General features: G+C 36.6%; 1 protein-coding gene across 6 annotated transcripts in view; it reads right to left on the reverse strand.

The window, feature by feature from the left end:
* Positions 1-4,132: 4,132 nt before the first annotated feature.
* The window catches only part of brp (ELKS/RAB6-interacting/CAST family member bruchpilot), a 60,362-nt gene continuing 52,395 nt past the window's right edge, over positions 4,133-12,099 (reverse strand). For 5 of the 6 annotated variants that reach the window (XM_074137747.1, XM_074137746.1, XM_074137745.1 and 2 more), the window contains 8 exons: positions 11,303-11,477; positions 9,832-10,116; positions 8,385-8,745; positions 6,809-7,063; positions 5,895-6,140; positions 5,514-5,683; positions 4,567-4,648; positions 4,133-4,245 (listed from right to left, as the gene is read on the reverse strand). In XM_074137747.1, coding sequence (XP_073993848.1) covers positions 4,210-4,245; positions 4,567-4,648; positions 5,514-5,683; positions 5,895-6,140; positions 6,809-7,063; positions 8,385-8,745; positions 9,832-10,116; positions 11,303-11,477 — 1,610 coding nt within the window. In that variant the 3' untranslated portion in view covers positions 4,133-4,209. Of the gene's footprint in view, positions 4,246-4,566; positions 4,649-5,513; positions 5,684-5,894; positions 6,141-6,808; positions 7,064-8,384; positions 8,766-9,831; positions 10,117-11,302; positions 11,478-12,099 lie in introns of those variants that run through there. The other variant, XR_012461385.1, reaches the window with a different exon arrangement.

Raw genomic sequence — 12,099 nt, forward strand, 5'->3', positions numbered from 1 at the left:
GTAAGTGGTTAAGTAGAATAAAGCCATTATTTCTAATACAATAATCCTCTGTAGTTTTATAATACTTTTACGAGAACCAAGTAGCACTTTTAATTTTAGAACTATTTTTCTTTAAAATACACCATTCCATATGATTTAATACCACTTAGGTTCAAATATAATCCATCAGCGAGTGAGGGTGGTAGATCTTTATTAAATTGTAACTGTCTTGAGCTATTACAATAGTTTCCTAGTTAGATCATCAAATAGTGCAGGAAAGATCTAAGGAACATTGTAGCGCTGATTAGTGGTCATACACCAATGAATCGCTACTTGTTCAACATATAGGTAAATTCAGTAGGCTCAGGGTCAACAGTGCACAAGGTCGGTGGCGCACTACTTTAGGGAATACCCGCACTTTTTACAATGCAGATTAAGAGGAATTTAGTGTGGAAGCAATAAAAGGGAAAAATTTATAAACCTGTCTCCGACGGCTTTAAGAGGGTACGGTAACGAGACTGAATGTCTAAAATAAACCAGTGAGAGGTTTAAAAGTGAGAGTTAGGGGTTTCCATTGGGTAAGTTAGGGGCCCACAAGTTGCCAAGGTCACCTGATTGGAATAACTAAATCACTTTCATTACTAATTCGCGAAACATGAAGTTGGATTGGTGGTCAAAGTAGTCATGCTTAATGTTGTAATACCTTTCAGAAACAAAAGAAAAAAATCAATAATCCTGGGTAGATCTTCAAATAAAAGTGAAAAGGATAAAACTTGAGATGGTGTGGTTAATGGTTAAATAACTTCATCAATAACGTTTACTGTAATTAGCATTTCATTTCCAGTTAGTTATGTTATGTGTTCTCACATTTGGATTATTGCACTAATATTGGTACTTGGTGCTAATAGTGTTTAATATGATGCAGTTATAACATATAAAGAGACAAAAATCACTGATAAGTTTATACTTTGTCTAAACACCCACAATTCAGAATACAAAGCAGTGAACACAATTCATTCTAAAATACTGTCATATGCTACAAATTACCAATTTTCATATGGCTTTTGACCTGCTATCTACCATCTTTAATGTTGATTATACTTAACACTTTTCCCCTTAAAAATAAAACTTTTTCTTGACTATGAAACACAAAAATCTTAACAAATTAAGTGTTGAGAAAATGATAGATAATAAAAAACATGTAAAAAAAAAACAGTTTAGTCACATAAACCAAAAAAAAAGAAACAATAATCCACCGAAATTTAAAAAAAGTTCATAACTGGTAATAATACCTTTTTTATTTTATTTTTTTACTCTTATTTGAGGCATCAAAATGTCAACGACGACCTTCTCCCTCTAGTTTTAATCTGATTTTGTACATTTTGGAAATAACATTCTCACCTGCTAAGTCACACTCTAACATTACTTTCAGAATTGGTAGAGTTAATGCATGGTCTATCGTAACCTCATCATTTCCAGAGTTATGTAAGGATAACGACAGCGGTTCTTTTCTACTACCCCAAGTAGAGTAACTTCTCCGCAGGTGTAAAAAGCCCTTGTCTAAGCAAACATGTTAGCTACGAGCAGTGAGTGCAAAGCATTTGTGTCCTTAGAAACTTAATAGGCGCCTTGTCGTGAGGCTGATCTCATCGAAATTTCTCCATCGGTTACGAAAAACTTAAAGATTTGAAATTTATTTCTGCCAGGATGCTGTAAGATTATCAGACAGTGTTTATACTTCGTTAGAAGATATTGAAATCATGGCTCAAACAAATCATGTTTTGCTAGATGTCATAAATATGGTAAACCTACTAAAAAAAGAGGTTTACACATGGATAAGAGCCCATGAGGCGTTACAGGGAATGAAAGGGCAGACTATTCAGCCAATTTGAGAAAGGAATCTCTGAACATGTAAGTCCGTCACAGACTGATATCGTGAGGTTACAGTATCAATACTTAAAGGGTGGTAAATAGGGTATTGGATAGATTCGAGTAGCGATATATTTTGTGTAACGAGAACACGAGGTCGTGTCTCTTGGTAGAAGATAACCGTCAGCAGCCTGAGCTTATGCTACCGTTTGTTGTATATCGTTGAGTAGATACGGAACTCAGCTTCTAGAGGGATTAGTATCTGATAAGGCTATAGAGAAAAACACTAAAATCTTAAAAGCACTAGTCTCGAAATCTCTTTAAAAAATTTTCTTCACCTCGAAATTGGAGCCAAAATTTAAAAGAGAATAGAGGAAGTTTTTCTAGAAAGGATGTGCTTATGATCTGGGTGCAAGGTGATACGGGTGTTTCGGAAATGAAGGGATAGGTTGGCCAAATTTGGTCACACTTCTCATTAATGATGACGAACCTGCTTTGGACACATGTCTGTCTAGTCTCCAGGAATAGATGGCTTCACAGCAAAAATCCTTACGGATGAAAAATCCAAATGAAATCCTTACGCTTGTGGGCTGTTACCAATGTAAAATGGTGTCCAAGCGACCTAACAGGGCTCATAGTAAAATAAAGTTTTGAGTGTCACGGTCGTTTCTCAGACTACAGGTTAGATCCCTTAATGGTGGAAGAGCTTCGATTCCTTCCCCTAATGATCATTGTTCTGTCGGCTGTAAAGCTTACGGGGCTCTACTCTGGTCTGGATTGTTGTCCAACACTCGGCTTATGTTGCTGTTGCTTTCTTTGAAGTGCCTAAATGGTACTTCAGATAGCGTAGTGCTTAGTTCCTCCCGACAGAATAATAATAATAATAACTCCTAGTGTACCGTTTCAAGGTTAAATTTTCATTCAATGTTCGCTTTGACAGCTATTAGTGAGCTCAAAACATTTTAAACAAATTCTTTGACCACGCGATTTGGATTAGCTGTTTTCTGTGGTGTCCACAATGCATAGACAGAAATTACCCTGAGTTATTGATTTATTTCCTCTCACTGCCTACAATAACATCGATTTATCGATGAAGGCGTGTTGTGGGATGTGTTTATGCCATCCCTAATTTATTTTATTTTTAATGATTTAAGGCGCGTCAATAGGTTATTGGCGGCCGGAGCTTTTCTCAGTGCACTGCCGGCCTCCGGATAGTGTTCTCTCGATAGGGACATCACTGTCCATCACCGGACAGTGACATAAACTGCACCCTTTGCCCAAGTGGCTATTTTCTTACAAACTAAGTGGTGACTGAGTTGTAGAACTTTCAAAACATTTTCCTGCACACCCTAAAATGAACTAATCCAAGAAAGACATAATACTAAGGATTCTGGATTTCAGGGAGGCGAATAATATGGAGAGAGCCCGTCCTGTAAAGTCAGAAATGTTGTTTATACAAATAATTTTTGAGGTACCAAATTATTTTTATAAATATTATTTTCCAAAACTGAAAAAGCCATTTTATCAAAAGTATATGTAAAGAGAAAGTAATAAATTACCACTTACCTGACCCAATAAAAGAAAAGAAAATTGTTTGGTGAGTTTTTAATTTTTAGTGCCCAACTCGTCTCTGCGTTTGGTTTAATTTTTTTTTTTTTATGCTGCATTTGTTTAAGCCAAAGGAGTTACCAAAAATCTCTCTTGTATCTTCTCTGTGTAGAACTAAGTATACCTAAATTTGTTTTTAGGAGAGGATTCTTTTAATTTTTTAAAATTTAATGCATAGGGTTGGCGGAAAAAAGGGCTTAGGGGGATTTTTTGTTACGGGTTGTCAAGCGTTTCCGAGAAAGGAGTTTTTTAAAATAACTAAATAGTTTTGGAACCAATCCAAAACTCGTTTTGTCACAATAATTAGAAATTTACATTCATGTTTATTATTATTTTTTTTTTTAAAGAAATTTTTGTACAACAAATAGAAATTTCAAAAATTTCTCTTTTACGAAGTGAGGCCAATGGATTTTATTTATTTATTTATTTTTTTATAAAAAAAATATAGTTTTTTCCTTAATTGAAATTGAAATTTTTATTGTTAATCTGTTATTATTATTATTATTATTTGTAATACTGATTATTAATTTTCTTATTTTAGCAATAAGATGTCTCACAAATATATTTTACTTAATTTTGTGTGTGTATAATTTTGGAGACATCTTTTAAATGAAAAATTGATTATTCCCGAAAAGTTAGAAAAACATTTCCTCGCGAAAAAATTTATACATTAAAATTGTTTTTTAATTTCATTTTATTTTAGGTTTAAGAACAAGAAAAAGAAAAAAAAATTTACTAAACTATAAATTTTTATTAAAAGAAGCTTTTTAAGAACCCGGCTGGGCCAGCCTATTGTTTTTAATTTGTCCAGAGAGGGGGGGGGGAGAAAATGAAATTTTGTGAGTGGAAGATTGAAAGTGGTGATGGGAGAGAGAGAAAATTTACAAAATTAGAAAACAGATAAAACGTAATAATACTTATTTATAAATAATTATATAATTTCATAATAAAATCAAACGAATTAAGCATTATAATAGAATGTTTAAGCAAGAACGACCGCTTTTCGATAAAAATAATAATTTGACAATTTTTTTTTCGCTATCCCTATTAACATTGAAAAGCTACAACTAAGAAATCGTAGGGGTCTCTGGTCAAGATGTCACTACTTACCTCTTCAGCTTTTCGTGCTTGTTCCCGTTGTGCGTTGGCAGTTTGTAAATTTTTTAATTTGGCTTGTGCATTTTTTAATGCGCTGAAAAATTCATTATTATGCAATTATTGTAATTTTTACTATTCAGTTGTTACACTCGGATGCCCGAGTATGAAGTATATCAAACTAAAAATTCTCCTTTTGTAGAAGTGTTAAGATCAGACAAGTAAACAATTATATTTCTAGTATCTTTCTCTATTTTGTTTAGATGTTCGCTTTTTTAAGCGCTAAGAAACACAATTCTTTAAATCATTTTTCTCTTTGAAAACTGTTACAATGTTACTTTTAAACATGGGAACAATGTGTGTCCGAAGGTGGGAACAATGTATGTCAGGAAGATGTTGCCCACAAAGTACCTAGTAGCTCACATTCACTGTCCAGCCCTAAAGCACTAGTCTGAGAATAGTGACCACACTACAAGGAATGACAGCACACTAGAAATAGGAAGCCCTACACCTATGGCAAACTATCTGTGGTAGCTTTTCAGATTGTAGTTCTATGGAAAAGATTCTGGGAAAAGCTATCTACATAAGGCTTTACAATAACAACTATTTTCAGCTTCTTCTTACAGATTTCTTGAGTTTATGAGGAACTGGCTCTCATAGAAGAAGAACTGGTCTATGGCGCTGAAATCCTCAATTTTTGTGTCAAAAAATTCTCGACTTGATTTCAACTCATCTGGGACAGAACCAGTAATATAAACTAGATTCTCTCTAAGCTTTTTTCAGATGAATACCCATATTTGAGGCTGCAGACAGTAGAAAGAACGCAAAAGGGTTTGAAAAAAACCTTACCGAGGGATTTTCCTCTAATGTTCTATCCGTAGCTAGTCTTTCCACTATATCAGTCAAGGAGTTTCGAGGCACCCGAGTGAGTGGTTTAAACATTGTTTACATCAAATACTTACTCTTGGAGTTCGCGAATCATCTTGTCTTTCGCGTTGTGTTCTTCTTGGGTCATCTGCATCAACTGGAGAAGACGTTCGGCTTCTTCCTGAGAATGTCGAGCGCTCTCACGACTTGCTTCGACTTCTTTTTTGAGTGCAGCTAGTTCTTCAGCCTCGCCTTTGTCCTCGCTCTAATACCAAACACATACAAAGAGGAAGTGGTCAATAGAATAGACGAGATTTATACTAAGACCTAGTGCTCATGCAAAACTAACTCAATAAAGAAACTTGCATGCAATTTTATTTTTTTTAGGTGAAAACCACCAACTCGTTGCAATAATTTTTGGGTTTCGTAGTTAAATCACACACTACCACTCACACACACACACACGTCATTACTACCTTGTTGACTTGTTCTTTCCGTTTCTTGAGCTTCATCTCGAATTCTATCAAAGCTTTCTCTTTCTCGTCGAGCTGGGTGGCTCGAGTCTCCACGGCCTTCCGTTGATCTTCCAGTTTATGTCGCATCTCCTCATTCTGACGCCTGGTCTCCTCCAGTTGTTTGCGCAGATCCTCGACTTGCTTCTTGAGGGCCATGTCTTCGTTTCTCACCTGACCGCCTCGCTTACTCACCTCGCGTAATTCCATCTGTAAGAAACAAAACAAAAAAAATCGTAGAAATATAGTTCAAGAAATTGCACTAACCTGGGCCAACTCTGTATCAATTAAAAATGCTGTAGAAACGACGGAAATGCTGGTATTGATATTTAAATGGTAACGGGTCTTGCCCCGGACTAGGCCGAGTGCACTTGCAAACTTAATCTAGCTTTATGCTTCCTCAATAGGCACTATAGGACAAATATCTCCTAGGTTCAATAGTATCCAGTTAACACTATGGGTAGGCTAAAGGCAACATCTCTAAAACCTTGTCAGATTGCACCGTAATCGCTAGTATGCAATATGAAACCCCTGGCACTTGGAGATCGCAGAAGAAAAATTAGTAAAAACTGGGGAAAAACGCTGGACTTAATTTTTCTTTTGTCTTTTTATTTTGTTGGTGACAGCTTTTGTGGGTGTTGCTTGCATTGATTCTATAGAGAAGTTAGCCGCTTGGGTGATACACACTAAACCAGTCTTAGCGGTGTTCAGTGGAGGCAGAAGGCGAAAAAAAAGGCCGCGAAGCTGGAGCGTGCTTGAGTCCCGAAAAAAAAGTGGCACCAGGAAGGAGGCCTCTATCGCGGATCCCAAGTCTACTGGGGCACCTAGAACCTCCACTCTAACCAAAGGGATAGCTGTGGCACATACTACAGTGTTACCTGGTTTCTTTCCAATTCCTGGACCAGCATCTCTAACTGAGCCTGTAGCCTCTCGCGTTCTATCGTGCCATTTTTCAGTTCCGCCTGACATCTGTCCAGTTCAGATAACAGTCTCTGTACATCCTTAGCCGCTGAACCTCCAGTCTGCTCTTCCTGCAAAGCTTTCTCTAAATTTTGTACTTTACGCTCCAATTGCTCTCGTTTCTCAAGGTACTCCTTGCGGGTTGCCATCAGTTCTTGTTCTAATACGCTGGCCTGCAAAGAAAGTCAGTGTTTTCTAGGTCGTGTTATTCGCATTGTTGAATGTGTCTGCCCGGTTTGATGAGTAACAAAGAAAGAGAAATGTTTATTATTTTTTATGAAATGCCATACAAAATAAGCGTAGTTTATAATCAGACACGAGGCTTAGAGCAGTCCATGCTGAAACCCTAAACTAGAGAGAGAAGAATATAGGAGACTTTCTGGTCTAACTAAGGAGGAATAACAAGAAGCTTTTTTAGTTACTGAACTTGTCTTGAAACAACATGAGACCAGAGGAGATGGCTAAGATAAGTCCCACAACACTTCTGGGGCCCCAAGGCAGCTGTAGCTGTCACGAAGCAGTTTTGTAACAAGGAATGAAAAATACAGGAATGGGATGTACTTTGAACGGACACCATCTTTTAATAAGGAAAAGGATTTAGGCCAGTTTGGGATATTAGATCTATTTCTTCACGTTGCTAGGATGCAATTACGAGTTCTGATAAGTGTACTGACTGCTAGCCATTAAAAACCAAAAAAGTAAGGAAGGTTAGTTTGGTCTATAATTAAGAAATCGGTTTACCACTGCTTGGTTAATTTCAACAAAACTAGGTTTAATGTGTTCAGTAAAGGCATTCTGCAAAGAGAGAGCCGAATGGATCGCATAATATTGATAATGATTTCCGTGGAGAACCAAATCATTGACAATATTTTTTGATTTTATTCAGCACTGCGGAACTAACCACATTTTCAATATTACTGATGCAATAAAACTGGCAATAGTTTTTGATCACATCGGTTACGATTTGAATCTAAGGGAATAAATTTCATCCTGCATAACAATTTACGGAAATGCAGATTTTTATTACATGATTCTGCAAACAATCACTTTGTTTTCCTTGAGAAAGCTGATGATTAAACAATGAAAAAATTCAAATTTTGAAATATGAAAATTCATTTTTCGGATAAATTTACATTTGAAAATTCTAATAAAAACTTCAAATTAAGAACCTTTCGCCAAAAGTTAGATTCAGAAAAAATCTATATTCTATCTGACAGAATATGTTTTTATTTGATAGAATAGTTTTCATCAAGTTTTAGCAGAAAAACTGTTTCAACACAAACAACATTTGCCTAATTCTCTTGTTGCTTTTCTTTAAAATATAAAAGATCTGAAGTAAAATTATTTAATTTACGCAAAGTAAAGCTATTTCTCGCTTTATTTACATTAAATGTAATAATAAAAATTGTTTTATCCAGTTTAGAAAGCTCGCCTACTCAAGATGCTTACTTGGGACAAATCACATTAATAAGCTCAACTCTCAAGAAATCTCACTTTTTTAGCTAGTTCATTAGTGGAAGCAGTCTGAGCTGAGTGCAGTGATTGTAGCTGTTTTTGCAGCTCATCTGCTCGCTTTTTCTCACTGTCAACGACTCTAGCCCAGTGCGCCATCTCGCTCTCGAAGGCAGCCTTATCCTTGGTAAACTGCAGAGTCTGTGCCTGCAGCTGTTGGTTCAGCTTGTTCAGCTCCTTTTCCTTGGCGTTCAATCCGACCTGGATGGCGGCTACCTCCTGGTCCTTCGTCTGCAGTGCCGCTTGCATGCGACCAACGTCGCGGTCCACACTTTCCCTAGCGCCGGTTTGCCGGCGTTGTTCGGCCTTAAGCCTGGCCACCTCGTCACGTTCTCTCTCCAATCTGCATATCCATCCATGTAACTTAATACACCAAGTTCAATTACAAAAAAAAAAAAAAGAAATAATAAATAAATAAATAATAACAAATAAATAAATAAATAATAAAAATAAAAGTAAATAAAAAAAAATAAAAAAAATATCAGGCAACACTTTAACGTCTCACACGCTTCCCACTTGATGTAGCTGCTTACCGCAGGCACACTCAAGCTCATAATCACACACTCACTCACACTAATTGTAACTTCTCAGAAATTAATGGCAGAATGATTTCAGCAGATTTTGATTTCTTAATTTTTTTTTATGGGCAGATCTTTTGAAAAGGTAGTTTATTTAAGACCGTAAGGGGGCTGAACAAAGTGCCTCACGAGACCCTGAGACCACAGTTCTCAAGACAATCGGCTGAGGGAGTTAAACAGACAGGATGATTTATCTGCAAGTTTGATGACTGATACCAACTGGAACGAAATTGGTAAAGACAGAAAAGCAAAGGTATTAACCTCTTACTAGATTGAAGATGAACGTAAACAGGATTAAACAACGATATCAACCAAGCTATAAACCTATTTCGAAGAGGTCGAAAGGAGCTAGTGGGGATGTGGAACAGGCAAACAAAGAAAAAAAGTAAAAACGGTATTCGAATAGCAACTATTTTCTTAAAAAGGCAAAGCGAATTGTTTCTCTTCTTGTTCTTTTATCAACCCTCCTGCTCATGGCCATCAACAAGGCAACAGTAGTGAAGCATTATTTTTTTTTTTTTTAAGAAACGAAGTCGGGAAACAGTATGATGCTATAACCGTGCACCGAAGACTTCACCAATATCTACATATATAATAGTGTTATTTCTCAACATATGTGGCTTTAACCATTTGTTTCAATTAGATAGAAAACAAATTTAATACATTTTTTACATTAATTGATAGCAAAACCAATATGAGAGATAAGATCTGCAGACATCCACTCGCCCACTGAGAGAGAATGGAAAGCGGATCAAAAATATAAGTAACTATGGATGTAAGGCCTAATTAATTCCTTTCTCTACGGTATCAGCCACCCAATCTTCCTGCAAGCAGCAGTAACTAGTACCTACCTCGACTCCGATTCTTGCAACTCCTTCTGGAAGGTGACCAACATGTCTTGCGACTTTTCCAACTGCAGCACTAGCTGGTCTCGCTCCGCTGTCAGCTGCTTGATATCTGTCTCCAGCGAGCCCAACTGGTGCTCCAGTTTCTCCACTTGCTTTTCACGCTTCTCAACAATCGCAAGCAACTTATCGCGTTCCTTCATTGCCAGATCCAGCTCTCTAATTGCCTGGTCACGTTCATGATTAGCTTTTGACAGTTCTTCTTTCAACCGGAAATCTAAGTCTGTAGTTCTGAGAAAGAAGAAACAATTCAATTTCAGTAACATGTGCTAGGTAAATCTGAATTAGAAACTTTTCAGAACAAGAGGAAAGTCAAGCATGGCTCTGAAGTGCGTACATCTTCCTGCAGTTTAAGGCTGAGCATCTTAAGGCATCATAAAGTCATTGTGCAATGAATGCAGAAAGATTCTTATGAATTTTTCTACCATCTGAGTAGACCCTTCGCTTGTATCATCCCTTGGCTTTTATTCAAAAATTTTCTGCTGATGACTTTAGACTAGAGATTCTCAACCAGTGGGACGTGCCATCCTGAGGAGTACCTTAATATTTATTTAGAGAGGGCATGAAGAAAGGTAAAAACAACTTTTTAATAAACAAATATTTGTTAGATTCACATTTAGTGTTATTACCGTGCGCTTACAGTACAGTAAAATGCGCCCAGCGACTAACTTATTAACAATAACCTTTAGGCCTTCAGTGCAAAACTTTTAATAAGACGGTGGTATTGGGAATTGACAGCTTTAGTTCTATTTTTTTTTTCTTTTGGATTCGTTACATTATGATTATGAATCTCTTTTTTTGGGATGGATGTGCGGAGAGCGCAATAAAAGTTCATTATGGACAAGAAGATAGAAGTACAAAAAAGTAGTGAAACACTCAGGACTGTGAAAAAAGCTCTGGTTGACTGCAAGATGGTGGCAAAAAGATCATAAGACCATCAAGTTCTACAATTTTGTTCTTTCTTAAAGTAGACAGAAGCTGTGTTGTGTGGCCAAACTTGTCTTGTTGGAACAAAGTCTTATTTGCAATTTTGAAAGAAGATGGATAACGCTAGCCACTTTTCAACTGGGTGATGGCCATGATTTTGATCAGTTACTCATTTAAGCCAGAGTGTGAATAGAAGCATTTCAGGTGGATTCTTAAAGAGAAATGGAATATATGTTGTGTTGACGGCCTGTTAAAGAATAAGTTCATACGCCACTATCCACATTTCTTTTTTACATTCCCATAGTCTAGAGGTAGCCAAGTGCACCGGATCTGTAAACAATGCCAGATGCTGCAGCGAGTGCACTGTACTTGTAATTTTGGATTTTTGTCTCAGACATCTAACCGCAAATCTCCGTAATTCACAAGAAGAGGCTAGATGCTGTTTCCAATAAATAAAATGTTTTAAATGCAGCTTCAAAGAAAAACTTACTGTTTATCCAGCAATCTTCTCGTCTGCTGCAATTCTCCCTCAAGCCTCAATTTCTCTTCGGACACTTTATGTATTTCCGATTTAGCCAACTCTAATTTTTCATGCATCCTAGAACATTCTGAGGACATACGGTCGAATTCGATTTGAGCGGCTTCGGTATTCTCTTGATATTTGCCTTAATAAATAAATAAATAAATTAAAAATAAATAAATAATAAATGAAACTGGTAGTACAGTCAACCAACTTTATTAATTCTTCAAATCCTATCAAGAACATTCTACGCAACGGGAATTATTACTAAACGTTAATTTTCTTCCATATAATGTATGTTTACTGCAATAAATTATACTGTTGAAGGAAGCGTAACGTTATAGTTCCCCCAGATTCCCAATAAAATGAATATTTCATGAGAAGAAGTTTCAAACCATACTGGTTAACCCTTTGGTGAATGCCTACATTATAGAAAACTTGAAAGAAGCTTTTCTGTGCATGGCACTACCGTGCACTGATATTCATCCATCAAGGAATTTCAATTGAAAATTTCATATTCATAAATAAGTAATTAATAAATAAATCTGGTGAGACTGTCAACCAACGTTCTCAACAGTATTATAAGCTGGAACGGCTCTTTAGATGAAAGCTTAGGGTAATTGTGAGGAGAATAAAAATCGCAGTGAGGATAGTTTTTGGACGGGTTGAGTTACCGAATAAGGCGCTACGGTAGCCGAGTTTGCCGGCCGCTATCTGAGCAAATCTAAGGTGTATTGTGGTACTGGGTTCGATTCCCGGTTTGGGTT

The sequence above is a fragment of the Rhodnius prolixus genome, unplaced genomic scaffold (assembly GCF_049639745.1).
Source record: "Rhodnius prolixus isolate KJV_2025 unplaced genomic scaffold, Rpr scaffold_11, whole genome shotgun sequence".
Classification (NCBI taxonomy): Eukaryota; Metazoa; Arthropoda; class Insecta; order Hemiptera; family Reduviidae; genus Rhodnius; species Rhodnius prolixus.